General features: G+C 53.1%; 1 protein-coding gene across 1 annotated transcript in view; it reads left to right on the top strand.

Moving 5' to 3' along the window:
* Positions 1-2,982: 2,982 nt before the first annotated feature.
* Positions 2,983-14,235, top strand: part of FXR2 (fragile X mental retardation, autosomal homolog 2) — a 17,838-nt gene continuing 6,585 nt past the window's right edge. Inside the window, 9 exon segments of the mRNA XM_015420348.1 lie at positions 2,983-3,031; positions 6,569-6,662; positions 6,743-6,814; positions 8,399-8,547; positions 10,875-10,968; positions 12,438-12,554; positions 12,908-13,078; positions 13,358-13,436; positions 13,960-14,069. Coding sequence (XP_015275834.1) covers positions 6,800-6,814; positions 8,399-8,547; positions 10,875-10,968; positions 12,438-12,554; positions 12,908-13,078; positions 13,358-13,436; positions 13,960-14,069 — 735 coding nt within the window. The 5' untranslated portion in view covers positions 2,983-3,031; positions 6,569-6,662; positions 6,743-6,799.

The following is a 14,235-nucleotide window of genomic DNA, read 5'->3' as shown; positions in this document are numbered from 1 at the left end:
CTCCACGGCTGCCTCTGCAGAGCCTGCACTGTTCTTTGCCCACTGCAGTCCCATCTCTGGCCTCCTCGGTATCAGCCACCAGTCTACTGATTTTGTGTCTTCTTGAGCCCTCTCAAAGATATTTTCTTGGAATTTTAAAAAATGTCTTAACCGAGAAAGATAAGACAGTTCCAAAGTCAAAGTTTACTGAGTTCCAGGCTGCTGAGTTCTACAAGCAGTCCCTTGTGGAATGGCTGGTGATCGTTCCAGGGTGGATTTTTTTCCCTTTAGTTGGTTGCACTTGTGTTTTCCAGGGAGTAAATGAGAAGAATGTTAACTCTGTGTGATGTAAAGGAATCAGGTTTGGTCTTCTTGCAGGAGTTTGTCGCATTAGTGGCAAGTGGCCGTGTGAGCGGGTATTTCTGGTTATTATCACACTCTACATTTTTATCCCAGTTTTCCTCCAAGGAGCTTGGGGAGGGATGTTTGGTCCTCCGCTTCCTCCTGTGTTGTTTTCACAGCCATGTGAAAGAGGATAGTGTGAGAAAGTGATTGGCTTGAGGTCTCTCAGCTTCATAGCAGAGTGAGGATTAGAATCCAGGTCCCAGTCATTCTAATTGCTGGATCGTGCAAGTCGAGAGTGGTACCAATGTACTCAGCCTGGAGCGCCTCTCAAGCGGTGGCCAAGAGGAACAGGGTTTAAAATACTCAGGAGCTAGAAATGTTTTTCTTTCCATGCACTTAGGCAGAGCTGTGAATGCGCATTCCTGACTGGTGTTGTTGGAACAATATTGTGTGTGTGTGTTTTTTTAAAAAAGCTTTATATATTATGTAAGAGCTAACGGGAGCTGTTTTGTACTGTGAAGTAAACGATCACTTGTGGATTCCTGGGTCCCACACCTGTGGGGCTGCAGATGAACCAGAGCTGGGCTGGAAACTCTTAACACAGCAAAGATCACACACAGCAGTTTTATTTTAGCACCGGCAGTAGAAGCCAGGGGGGCAGATTGGGCGGCTTTGAGGGTGGAGAGTCGGGAGATATAAATGTCCCCGTGTGCTGGCCGAGTGGAACGAAGAAGGGGCTGATCTGGTCCGTGCTGAATGAATGATAAATGAGACGCTCTTTGCTGCCTGGCCCAGAGACACATATAGCCTCCGGCACGGCAGCACTTGAAAGGGGGAAGCTTCCAGCCCTGTGGGCTCCTTGAGAGGGCTGGCGGGGAGAGGTTGTGTTGGCAGAGCTTCCCAGGGTCTTTGATACCACTCGTTCTATCACAGTTGCGGGGGCCTTGCAGGGTGGCGCTTCTCTGGCACCCTCTGCATTGCTGAAATATTAACTTACTGCACGATCTGTTTCTGAGTGTGTGTGTGCAGGGGGGGGGTATGGGGCAGAGTCCGGCCTTTACCCAGCCTGGTTCGTAACCTTTGTAGACGATGGGAGACATGGAGGGTATTGAAGTTTGTGTGCTCTACTTTGGTTGATGGGCTGGAGGCAAAATTTAGACTGTGGCAGGGAGTGCTCAGGCAGTGACAACCTGCCCAGACTGGTGCTCAGTCAAGATCCCGTCGCTTCCATGTGGTCACAGGTGTTGTAGAAGGGGGGTCGGCCAGCCACTGTCCCTCCCTCCAGCCGCAGAGAGCTCTTGAGCTGAGTGGTGGTGTCCTCTCTCCTTTGCCAGGCTCTGTTGCTCCTTCTGCGGCAGACCCGGCCGAGAGGCTGCTTGTGGTGGAAGGGGCAGGGCCCAAGCGGGAAGCCCTGGCTGTTCCCTGGTGGTGGGCAGCTGCCTAGGGAGGCTTCTTCAGCTGTTCCTCTTGGCACCCCTTCTGGACAGGCGGGACATTCTGCCCTGGGCGCGTCACGTTCTGAACTGTGGACACGTTTGTGCCTCCCAGCCTTTTCCTCCCCCCTCGCTCTGCAGTCGGTCACCCTGCAGCTGCCCCTCTTCCCCTGGCAGTGCCGCAGACTGAAGTCCAGTGCTGGTAGCTTTGTGAAGGGAGAAGGGGTGGCTCTTTGCGGCCAAGAATGTGTCCAGAAACGGCCATACCATAGAGACACGGGCTGTGTAGCCCTTCATCCTTTGGGCAAGGTGGTGGGGTAGCAGTACGTTATTGATCTTTGCAGGACTTGCATCGAACAGCACTGAACACCCCCCCCCCCCACAACACTCTCAAATGTTACCTTGCAGTGTTGAGTCACCAAGCCGATCCTCGCTGCAGTCTCTAACAGGTTCTTCCCTGATCTCTGTTTTTGAGCAATCCCAAAAGTTGTCCCTGGTGAAGCGCATGTGCTGCTACCGTTTATCCCAAGGGCTGCACTGCGAAACCAGCCAGGCTCTGGCTCTGCTTACTCCTGACCCTTCCGTCTGTGCGAGGAGCCCCACCTCGCTTTAACTTGGCCATACACTGGGCAGGGCGGTGCTGCTGGCTTTCTCCCCTGGACGGGAAGAAGTGGCCCATGCTCTTCTGCAACAGGAGCAAAACAAGTCTGGCCTGCTTGGGACACACCTGCAAGGTGCCCTGGGTGAGCTCTTTGAAGGTCGACTAGAGTCCTCTGGTCGGTCTGGTAGGGCATGCATTTTAGATGGCCAATAAGACACGGAGCGTGGGAGAAGGGTGTGTGCTTCCTGGAAACCCTCTCCTGAGACAGGAAGGACCCTGTTCTGAATCTGCGTTGTGTTCTCAGCTGTCGTCCCCCTGTTGTGGCACAGGACGTCTCACGCCTTGAGGAACTGGTCCTAAGGGCTGGTGTCTCTAGGATGCTTCCAGGCGTTCCGGTCCAGTTGTACCTGTGCTGTTACTCTGACACACAGGGGTGTCCATTGTTCTGTGTTTTGCTCAGGGTCTGTCCTCTGCAGTGCTGTTTGACACTGGGTACCAGACGTCTTGTCTTCCCAGGGTGCAATAGCTTTATTTTGCCATTGGCCTCAGGCAGCGCTTTGGCCAGTTGCTGTCCGTGGTGTTAAAGTGGTGACAACTCTTGTCTGTTCCTTCCCTCGCAGGGTTTTGTTAAAGATGTTCATGAAGATTCAGTCACGATATCCTTCGAGAACAAGTGAGTACCCACGGGGGAGGCGGCCTGCCAGTCCACACCCCGCCCCTTGTCATTGAGTGCTTGGAGATGAAGGGCGAGTGCGTGCCCTGTGCCATTTTGGTGTAGTGGTTAAGCCAGTTCAGTGTAGTGGCTAAGAGTGGCAGACTCTAATCTGGATAGCTGGGTTTGATTCCCCGCTCCACCTCCACATGAAGCCAGCTGGGTGACCTTGGGTCAGTCACAGTTCTCTCAGAGTTCTCTCAGCCTCACCTGCCTCACAGGCAATGCTCCCTCTAAGCTGTGGAGTCTTGTGAGCAAAAATTCTACTTTGTGCGCTACTGGCATTAAAGCTGTGAGTGAGCGATTTGGCTGCTGCATAAATTAGTTTGCTCCAGAGCCCTCCTTCCTGAGCTAAGGCAAAAATGTGTGAGCCGGAGGCTAAAAAACTGTGAGCTAGCTCACGCTAACTCAGCTTAGAGGGAACACTGCTCACAGGATGTCTGTTGTGGGGAGAGGAAGGGAAGGTGATTGCAAGCTATTCTGAGACTCCTTCGGATAGAGAAGAGTGGGGTGTAAAAACAACAACAACAACAAATGTAGGGCCGAGGCCTGGACATTTGCTTTCAGAGAGCCTCTGGAAGAACTGGGAATGGCTGCTCCTGAGCTCTTAAAAGAAATGGTTCAGGTGCTCAGTCGCTGTGCCAGTTCTGGTCAAACTTAGATGTCCTGGCACAGCACCCCCACCCCACTTAAACCCCCACAAGGTCCTCAGAGTGTGACAGGAAACACCTCGTAAGTTGTGTGGTATCTAGAAAGTTCGCAGCCTCTTCAGTTTGAGGCTGACTCTTTAGAAACAGGCTGGCACCTGTCAGTTTGGAACATTTTGAACCCCGAGGGGGCTGTTAGCTGTGTCCCAGTTCCCTGGCTTCCGTTTCCCCTCCTAGTTTACATTCCTCACTTCTGCCTGACTGCTGCTGGAGCTGGGCAGGAAGGGGCCCACGGCCTGGGGCCTCTGTCCTTCTTTTTGGGGAAGTTGCGCCTCGCAGCATCTCCCGCTCCTTGCCAGATCCCATTCCCCTCATGCACAAAGCTGGCTGCTCCCCGGCTGCTGGAACCAGCCAGCTATAGCTGTTCCTCCGGCTTGAGGGAAGCCCCCAGGTGCCTGCCCATCTAACCGTCGTCTGCAGCTGCGGGGCTGGGCTTGATTCACTAGCAGGCGGTGCTGATCCAGACTAGGCAGCTGAGCCCCACCTGTTGTCCTGGCCAGCTGAAGATGATGGGTCTGTGTTGGCTCACTGTGAACGTCCTGCTGCCTGTTGGGATGTTCTTGTAGCCAGCGTAACTTCCATGTGCACGTGCCGATTCCTTCTTCTTGGTCTAGCTGCTGGGAGGCAAACGAGGGTGGCTCTTTCCGTCCTGGCTGCAGGGCTTTTCCTTGTTATTCCTGTTATGAGACAGGCCTTGGGGTGGGGGTGGGGGCACGAGAGGGAAAAGAAGCTGCTGGTCAGGGGTCTTGGCAGGGGCTGCGTGTAACGGCTTCGTGAGCTACAGGTCTCTCCCCCTCTTCCTGCAGGAATCATATGACACTGGGGGGGTGGGGATATGTCAGTGTAGCCTCTACCCCAGTAGTCTTGGGTCTTCCCTCAGGGCCAGTATCTTGGAACTTGTGAGCAGCATTTAAAAAATGTTGCTTCTGGGGGCAAGGGGGGAATGACCTGGCCCAAAACCCTGAATCGACAAGTCAGAAATGGGGAAGTTTTTTTTTTAAAAATGAGCTGCTTGAAAAGGCCCTTCCTCCACAGTTGAAGCACGAAGGAAGCCGGGGGCAACAACTGTGGGGGTAAAGCTCTCCTGGCCTCCTGCCCATGCCGCAGCCAAACCACCGCTCTGTGGCCCCCGGAGTTTCGGGGGCAAGCCTGTCGCTGGTCGAGTTTGTGCGTCAGTCCCTCCCTGGCCTGAGCAGGTGCCTGCTGTGCTGGCATTCTCCCTCCCTGGGCCCTGTTCACTGGAAACCCGCCTGCAGCCATGCCTGCCTGCCTGCTCTTTTGCCGGCACGCTGGCTGCTCTGGAGGCTGTCTTGCAGCACCTTGGTCAGTTCCCTGAGCCATTCCCTGGTCCGTGGGAGCCGGGCTTCCAGCCAGAGGGCCCATGGCACACGCTGTAAGCACCCACAAGGTTCCGTGGAACCCTCGAGATACGTCTCCATTCCTTCTTCAGGTCTCCAAGCCATCCTTCCTGTCTCTCTTTGAGGAAGGTGGCTGGCATCAGTTTCCTTGAGTGGCACACGGGCTCCCTCTCCGTAGCTGCAGGCACCCTCCGGGCCCTGCAGTTCTTGCAGGTTACGTGGTCACCCACTGAATGGTATGCTTAGTCAACTAAAACTTGAAGCTCAAATGACCACTTTTATCCTCACTTGTGGGCCGTTAAACTGTCTTCCACTTCCCTGCCCCAAGTGTCGAGGGAGGGTGCTGCTTTTCAGTTTTATGTTCAGGGCTGGTAAATAGTTTTCCCCTCTGGAAGGGATCACTGTGGCAGCTCTCCCTCTAGCAAATGAAGCTGAGGGAGGAGGAGCCCCTGCTTTGCCTGTGCCGAAGGTCCCAGAGTGAATTCTCAGCATTTCAGACAAAGAGTCTCACAGTTGCTGGGGAGGACCGGGCCGTTCTCTGCCTCGAGACCCTGCAGAGCCACTGCCGGTCCGAGCAGGCAAGACTGAGCTAAATGTACAGGCTGCCTGACTCAGCAAACAGCTTCACGTGACGGTGGTCAGCTAAAGATCTGTGCTGGTACATGCAAGAAGGGTTGTGTTTAAGACTTTTCCCTCTCCTGTGTTTTCCGTAACACGGAGTATTCTAAAGTAGCTGAAAATGCAATCTTAGGCGGCCATTGCTTCTCATAATGGCATGGCCAAGTAGTTTGGGTTCCAGGAAACCAGCGTAAAAATGGTTCCAAGCCTGCCTCTTGGACAAGCCATAGGGGAAGGGAAAGGAGTTTGTACGCCGCTCTGAGACTCTGAGTGAAGGGCGGGGTATGAATCCAATCACTCTCGTCTTCTGTTGAGCCCACACGTGTGATGCTGCCTTCTGATGAATGAGACTCCTGGTCCACCAGCGTCAGTATTGCCTGCTCAGACTGACCGTGGCGCTCCAGCGTCTTGGGCAGGTTCTTACGTTTGCTTCCAGACTTACAAGACCAGGTGCTCTCCGGGTTCCTATTTTGGCTTCCAGTTCCTTGTAGGTCTGGAAACAAAAATGCAAGATCCAAGGCAATTGGTACACATCCGCAGATACCCGTGTGGCCCACGTCTTGAACTCCCGACAGGCCTGAGTCATGCCTGTCATGGTGAATTCACATGGACTCTCTTCAGCTGGCTGAATGCTGCTGAGTCACGAGAGAAGGTGCCGATCTTCCGAGCTGTTGGGGTAGGGCAGATGCATTGTTCCCGCCAAGCAGCCATTCCTAACTGCTGGCTTCTCGGGTATATCACTTAACAAGCAGGGCCCTCTGTGTGCTCACTTGGTCTCACTGTTGTCCAGAGTAACCCTCTGTGCTTTCTCCCAGCTGGCAGCCCGAAAGGCAAATCCCCTTTGGCGATGTGCGGCTGCCCCCACCCCTGGAGTACAGCAAGGAGATTTCCGAAGGGGATGAGGTGGAGGTAAGCAGGGTCTTCCTCGGGAGGTTGGGAGAGGGAGCCATCGGGGTGGCCCTAACTCTGCTCTTTCTCCCTCTTTGTAGGTTTATTCCCGAGCCAACGAGCACGAGCCGTGTGGCTGGTGGTTGGCCAGAGTCCGCATGATGAAAGGAGATGTGAGTTTTTGTGCCCCCCCCCCCCCCAAATCTTCCCTGGCTCACACAGTAGGAAGTGAATGTGCATTCCTCCTCTTTTCACTAGAGTGTGACACCCTGGCCTCTTTGGCCACCGTTCACACAGGGCTTTGGCGCTTGCAGATCAGGATGCAAAATCTAGTCTGGGGTGTTACAGGCAAGCAGTGGTAACAGGTGGGATCCTGCAGCGGCCAAACACATATCAGGTGGCTCAAGAAAGCCCAGCTGCCCACTGTAAGGGGGACAACCTACTCCGAAGGTTCCCCTTGACACAAGCAGTGTGGCTTGCTTAGCAGAAACAGACCCCTCTCAGGCAGAATTCTGCACTGCCCAGTGCGCAGGTTGGAGCAAGAGGAGAATATGGCTGTAATGATTCCATGTTTTGGTGTGTGTGTGTGTGTGTCTTTAAATGTTGAGTTTGACTGCAGTAATGTAAGGAGAGCGATAGGGGGAGATGAGTGTGATGTGACTGGCTGATGACTGAGAGTGTGAGAGGAGAGATGTTTTTATGACAGAGTTCTGTGTGTGAAGTTTGAAGAGACAGCATGGTCTGTGTGACTATGGAATGTTGCTTCTATTCTGTGTGAATAAGGCAAACAGTTTAGTCTGAGTGACTATAAGAACATAAGAGAAGCCAATGTTGGATCAGGCCAAAGGCCCATCCAGTCGAACACTGTCACACAGTGGCCAAAAATACCAGGTGCCCTCAGGAGGTCCAGCAGTGGGGCCAGGACACTACAACCGGGGCGCCCCCCCCATTTGCCCCCCCCCCCCCAAGCACCAAGAATACAGAGCATCACTTGCCCTGGAGTCCTTATCTATACCTTGTGGCTAATACCCACCGATGGACCTCTGCTCCATATGCTGATTCTGTTCTGGGTGAATAAGACAAGGAGACTAGCCTGTTTGGCTGGACAGATATATATAATCTTTCTCTCTCTCTCTCTCATTCATATATATGTGTGTGTGTGTGTGTGTGTGTGTGTGTGTGTGTGTGTGTGTGTGTGAGAGAGAGAGAGAGAGAGAGAGAGAGAGAGAGAGAGAGAGAGAGAGCCTATGCCTGTCAGAGTGAAGTCTGAGTGACTGTTTGTAACACCAAGTTTTGCCAGTTATATTTACAAGTTCTTTTTTTCAGTAACAGTTCGAAATAACCAGAAACCTATTTTGTTCTTTATTAAATAAATCAATTTTTATTTAAAAATCAGAATAGTCTGGAGGGCCACATAGTCCTCTGAAGTGCCCAGACCCTAGGTCATTCTACCAGCAGAGAAAGATTTGGAATTTTTAATTCCAGGTGGCAGCAGAAATCTACCAAGTTTAGGTGCACAAAGCGTGTTTAAAGGTAAAACCGTCTCTCCTATAAGCAAGGACGCCACAATGGCATTTGAGGAGAGATTGGTCTCTGGCCCCAGTACGGTTCAGCGTGGATTTTCCCTTCATGGATGCCATGTGGGTAGTAGAATCTCCTTCCCGTAGAGGCTCTCTTGGCCTTCGGCTCCCTCCCCCTGCTTTTCCATCCCCGGCTTGCTGCCACCACTGTTTCCTTCACCCGGCTTTCTCTTGTAGTTCTACGTCATAGAATACGCCGCTTGCGACGCCATCTACAACGAAATCGTCACCCTGGAGAGACTGCGGCCCGTCAACCCCAGCCAAGTGGCCACGAAAGGCAGCTTCTTCAAATTCACCATCGCAGTACCGGAGGACCTCAAGGAAGCGTGAGCATCGGCAGGCGTTAACAGTCCTAGTTTCATGTGTGTGGTGTGTGAATTGCCTGCCGGATCCACCCGATTTATGGATGGGGCTGAGGCAGGGGCTTGCTCCCCGATGAGCCTGCCCACCAGTTCAGCTGCTCTCCAGAACAGGATTCCCAGCCTGGGGCCGTGGACACCTTCCGTGGGGCCCGCCACCCAGTGTTTTGAGAAAGTGGGCGGGGCCAGGTGGGACTTTTGCCCAGCAGGGGTTTCTGATTGGCAACTGGAGAGATCTGATTGGCTGTGCAGGTTTTTGAAAATTGCTTTAGCGGCAGCTGCAGCCACAGCATAAGGATTTTAGTATTACACAGTATGACAGTAAATGCACAGTATTACATCCGGGCCACAAAAATAACAAGCACAGATACTGGATGAGGGAATATGTTTCCGGGGAGGAGTATATGTGGAAGAGATCTTGGGGTAAGAGTGGACGGTAAACGGAATATGAGCAGTCAGGCAAATTCAGTCTTGGGTTGTATTAAGAGGGCCATAGCAGCGAAATCACAGGAGGCCATAGCCCCTCTGTGTACTGTTTGTTTATTTATTTCGATTTCTATCCCGCCTTGCCTGACAAGCAGGCTCAAGGCGGCGTACAGTAATAATTTACAATACAAACAGATAAAGTTCAACAATAAAATATAAAGTGCAGATTACATACAAACAATAAAGTGCAGATGGCGATCGTTGTAGTTGGCCCCATATGACTGTCCCAAAGAAAGTGCCAGTAATAGATGTTCAGTAGCTCGTTCAGTGGCGGCGCCTAATCGAAGGCCTGGTGGAAGAGCTCCTGGAGTCCTGTGTGCAGTTCTGGAGGCCTCACTTCAAAAAGGATGTGGACAAAATCGAGAGGGTGCAGAGGAGAGCAATGAGGATGATCAGGGGTCTGGAGACTGAGCCCTACGAGGAAAGGCTAAGGGCCCTGGGAATGTTTAGTTTGGAGAAGAGAAGATTGAAGGGGGACATGATTGCTCTCTGTAAATATTTGAAAGTCTGTCATTGGGAGGAGGACAAGGAGCTGTTCCAGTCGGCAGCAGAGGAGAGGACCCGAAGCAACGGGTTTAAATTACATGCCGAAAGGTATTGGCTGGATATTAGGGAACACTTTTTCATGGTCAGAGTGGTTCAAAGGTGGAATCAGCTGCTGAGGGAGGTGGTGAGCTCCCCTTCACTGACAGCTTTCAAGAAGAGGCTGGAGGAATATTTGCCAGAGATGCTTTAGGCTAGTCCTGCATTGGGCAGGGGGCTGGACTAGAAGGTCTGTATGGCCGCTTCCGACTCTGTCATTCTATGATCGTCACTGTGTGCTTGAAGATAAGATGTGTGAATGCAAGAAAATATCTTTAAACAATATGCTCATTTTAAAAGGCATCCTGTTAAGCAGCACTTCTGCCTGGAAGAGTCACTGTTAGATTTGTGCATGACCCCTGTCCCTGACTCTGCCACCATGTGTCAGAATTCCAAAAGTGGCCCCAGGCTGAAAAGGGTTGGGGGTCCCCTCCCTGGTCTAGAGCCCTTCTCTGTCATGGCCCCTCAACTCACGGCCCTTTGCCCGGTGCCCAGTTGGCTTTTCTGGAGGACTCTGCTGAAAATTCCTGGGGGCGGGGGACGTGTCTGCCTAGCCTCCTGTTTGTGTTGCATAGCCTAAAAAAAAAAAATTGTTCTGGCGGTTTTTACTGATATTATTGCAAAGAATATATAAGAGATGTGAAGGCTGCTGTCCTGACCTGGATGGCCGAAACTGGTCAGATCTCGGAAGCTAAGCAGAGTCGGCCCTAGTCAGTACTTGGATGGGAGGCCACCCAAGAAGTCCAGGGGCGTGACACAGAGGCAGGCCACGGCAACCTGCCTCTTTACGTCTCTTGCCTGGGTAACTCTATGGGGATGCCATAAATCAGCTGCAGCTGGATGGCGCTCTCCACCACCATTAAGGTGGCTGCTTGTCTCGTGTCTGCTGATTTTGCCATCTACTGGCAACGTGTATTGTTTTATTGTGGAGACGGGGTCATGCCGCCACAAGTTTATGTGCGGGAGGTGGCAGGATGTGTCAGATCTGCGTGAGCTGAGTTTTGCTTGCCCCGTGTGCCCGTCTCCTGAGGCAGAAGAAGTTCCTTGGCAGGGGCAGCATGGAAATGAGGACTGGGGGGGTGGGGGGAGGTCCAGAGCTTTGCGGGAGGGAACACGATTGCCCTGGGCGGCATTAGCCCCTTCCCAAACTAGCTTCCAAGCCTTTGGCAGATGCCGCTGTTGTTTGGGGCACCTAAAAATGGCCCGACTCTCTTGCTTCCTCACAGCTGCTCGAATGAAAACGTACATAAAGAGTTCAAGAAGGCCGTGGGTGCAAACAGCATCTTCCTCAGCTCCACCAGCAACGAACTAGTCATCCTCGTAAGAACCGTAACCTCTTCTGGGGAGACGGGGGGGGGGGGGGGGGAGGGAGAGAAGGCAATTCTGGCTGAAGAGTCTCAGCTGAAGTTTTGGTCCAACAGTTCTGCAAGGTGGTGGTGGGCGGTTCCTTCCCCTCCCTTGTAACTTGTGCTTGGGAAATCCAGCTCTCCACTGCCCTCTAGTGTCCAGGCTCTATATGGCAATCCAACTTTTAACATACCTTTTTCTTTTCTTTTTTTGAAATCTCCAAATTTCTTGGGAGGGGTTTTGCATATATCAAGTGTCTCATTTTCTGCTGTCCTTTCCCCAGTGCCAAGGATAGCAGTCATTGCTTCCTGGACGCGCACTCACAGCTGAGAGCAACTGTTCCCCCCAGGATGTTCATTTATTGTTTTCATTAATTTTCATTTAAATGAACAGCCTGTTTAAACCAGGCAAAAGCCTGACAACAGGACATCTTCAGTATCTGTCCATTTTCATGACTGCTCCTTTAGCTCTATGATCTCCTGTCCTGGCAAACCTTCTAATTTCCTCTTGTGCTTTGAGTTGGGGCCTAGTTGGTGTGTCCCCCACCCCACCCCGCTTGGGCCTGGTCACTCTGGATTGGCCCCGCCAGGCTTAGGCTTCAAACTGTGGAGGATGGCGGTGGGTCTCACACTTCTGTATTGTCCAGGGCCTGCTTTCAAAGTAACTCCATGCTACTTCCCCCTTCCCAAGAAAAATGCTGGGGTGCCATGTTACACTGGATAGGTTTATTTTCCCGAGGGAAAAGGGGGGGGGACTCAACCCAAAATGTAGCCGTGATCTAAGAGGGTCAAGCTAACAAATAAATTCTTATAAAAATACAAATATTTATTATGGTGTACACATAAATAAAACATACATAAGGTTAAAAGAAATAGTCCAAAGTCTTAGAGCTTATAGCATTCAGAGCTGCTAGTTATACATGTCTAATTGATGGGTAAAACTTTTGACCAATAGACCATACGCGTTTCGGCCCCTTCTGGCCTTCCTCAGTGGTCAATATTCCTATTGTACAATAACACACATCCAGAAATGAATGTATAAACAGTTTGTCTTAGAGCCAGGTGTTGCTTTCTCATATGCTTTGCAGTTGCTAAAAGTTTGTATAATGGGCCATGGATAGTAACTGCACAGATTTTCCAAATTATTTTGGTAACGAATATCCCATGTGTCAGGATGTGTGTCACTTCCATCAAAGGTAGTAGTCAAGTTTATTTCCCCCCCATACATAAGTACGTAGCATTGCTGAGCCACGGACTGTGCTGTGGCGTTTCTCACATCCTGCAGAGGTTAAAGCAGGGCCTCCTCTTCTCCCCTGGCTTTGTAACCCTCCTGCCAGAGAGTCACGAATCACCACTCGAGGGCCGGTGGGGTGGGCGAGGGGAGTCTGTTTTTCCTGCTGGCCAGGAGAGGACAGTTTCCCAACGCCTGTCCTTTTGTCGCAGTCCACAAACGAATCCACCGTCAAGAGGGCATCTCTGCTGGGGGACATGCATCTCCGCAGCATCCGGACCAAGCTGATGCTGATGTCGCGGAACGAGGAAGCCAACAAGCACTTGGAGGTACAAGAGGGCCCCCTCCCCCCCACAGTGCAGCGGTCGGGTGGGGTGCAGGAGAGCGTTAAAGCACCTTGAAGAGCAGAGCCCACGGGTCTCCTGGACGCCAGGGTAGACCTGGAGGGCAGTGCCTGCGTCCCTAGAATCCTGGTTCAGATAGCCAATGCAGGGCATCTTTCTCACCCCACTGCAGGCAAGGATGGCTCACCTCCCGTTGACCCCCTGGGGGGTGGGGGGAGTGAGGTGAAAGGCTCGTGGCTGCTCCTGAGGCTCTGCCGGTTGGTTTTTCCAACAGATGGGGCTTGTTGTGTTGTCTGGGGTGCGCCCCATTCACGCCGTGCGTCTGCCTCTTCCCACAGACAAGCAAGCAGCTGGCCTCAGCCTTCCAGGAGGAGTTCACGGTGCGCGAGGACCTGATGGGCCTGGCCATTGGCACCCACGGGGCCAACATCCAGCAGGCCCGCAAAGTGCTGGGGGTCACCGCCATCGAGCTGGACGAGGAGACCTGCACCTTCCGCATCTACGGGGAGGTGAGGGGCAATCCAGTGAGACTTCTTTTACGGGGGTTTGTGTGAAGTCTGGGCGCTAAGGGAGGTGAGGGCCGGCCTCGTGAGTGGAGCCAGCCTTCCTGTTGGACTGGGCTGGACAGCTGGAGCAGAAGGATGCAGATCTCTGGGATCCGAAAAGATCCAGAGGGTGAGAGACGCCTTGGAAGGGAGCAGGAACGAAGAGGGGGCTGCCTCCAAAGCCAGCAGCCGAACATGAAGGCATCCCCCCCCTCCCCCCCGCGCCCTTCTGTTCCTCCCTAGACCCCGGAAGCCTGCAAGCAGGCCAGAAGCTTCCTGGAGTTCTCCGAAGACTCTGTTCAGGTCCCCCGCAACCTTGTGGGTGAGTGGCGAGGCATCTCCCCCCCCCCCAGGACAAACATGCTGAAGCCCCTCAGCCGCCCCCTGGCAGTGGGGAGCCAGTCCTGGCCTGCATGCACAGCAGGGAAGATGCTGTGCCGAGGACCCAGTGGGGCGGGGGGGCGGGGGGGCGGCAGAGCTGAGCTTCAAGGCAACTTCCAGCCGTGTTTAGGGTTGTGCTAGACTGAAGGGCACGACATAACGTGTGTGAAACCAAGATGGTGAGGGACCGGTTGGCACAGAGGCCAACCCGTGACATGAAACGGTCCCTCTGGCTTCGTTGCACCCGATCCTCGTCCCGGAGACTCCCGGGTTCTCTTGCTTGCCATGCCCCTTCCTGGTGGTAGACCGTTTCCCTCTGGGCAAGTTAGGCGGGGCCTCCAGTTAACCATCGTTGGCCTTGCAACTGTGCCAGTGGTTGGGGTGAGCCCCCCAGGCAAGCAGTGGCCTGAGCTTGACCTTGACGGATCCACCTTTTTTCATCTTTTGCTCTCATTTTGCTGCAGGGAAGGTGATAGGCAAGAACGGCAAAGTCATCCAGGAGATCGTGGACAAGTCAGGCGTTGTCCGGGTGCGGGTGGAAGGCGACAACGACAAGAAGAACCCCAGGGAGGAGGTAAATGGGACAGAAGAGCCTGGGGGCGGTCTCCGGCTGTCCTCTCCACCCCTTGCCCAGCTCCTGAATCCTTGGCCCTCTGCCTTCTTGCCCCCTTCTTGTCCTGATGAGCTGGTCGATGTGCTCTGCTCCCCGGGTAAAGCAGTGTGTGACAGAGACGCTGGGC

Source organism: Gekko japonicus, unplaced genomic scaffold (assembly GCF_001447785.1).
Source record: "Gekko japonicus isolate JY-2015 unplaced genomic scaffold, Gekko_japonicus_V1.1 scaffold336, whole genome shotgun sequence".
Classification (NCBI taxonomy): Eukaryota; Metazoa; Chordata; class Lepidosauria; order Squamata; family Gekkonidae; genus Gekko; species Gekko japonicus.
The sequence above is the reverse complement of the archived record's forward strand: the minus strand, read 5'-3'. Positions and strand labels throughout refer to the sequence as shown.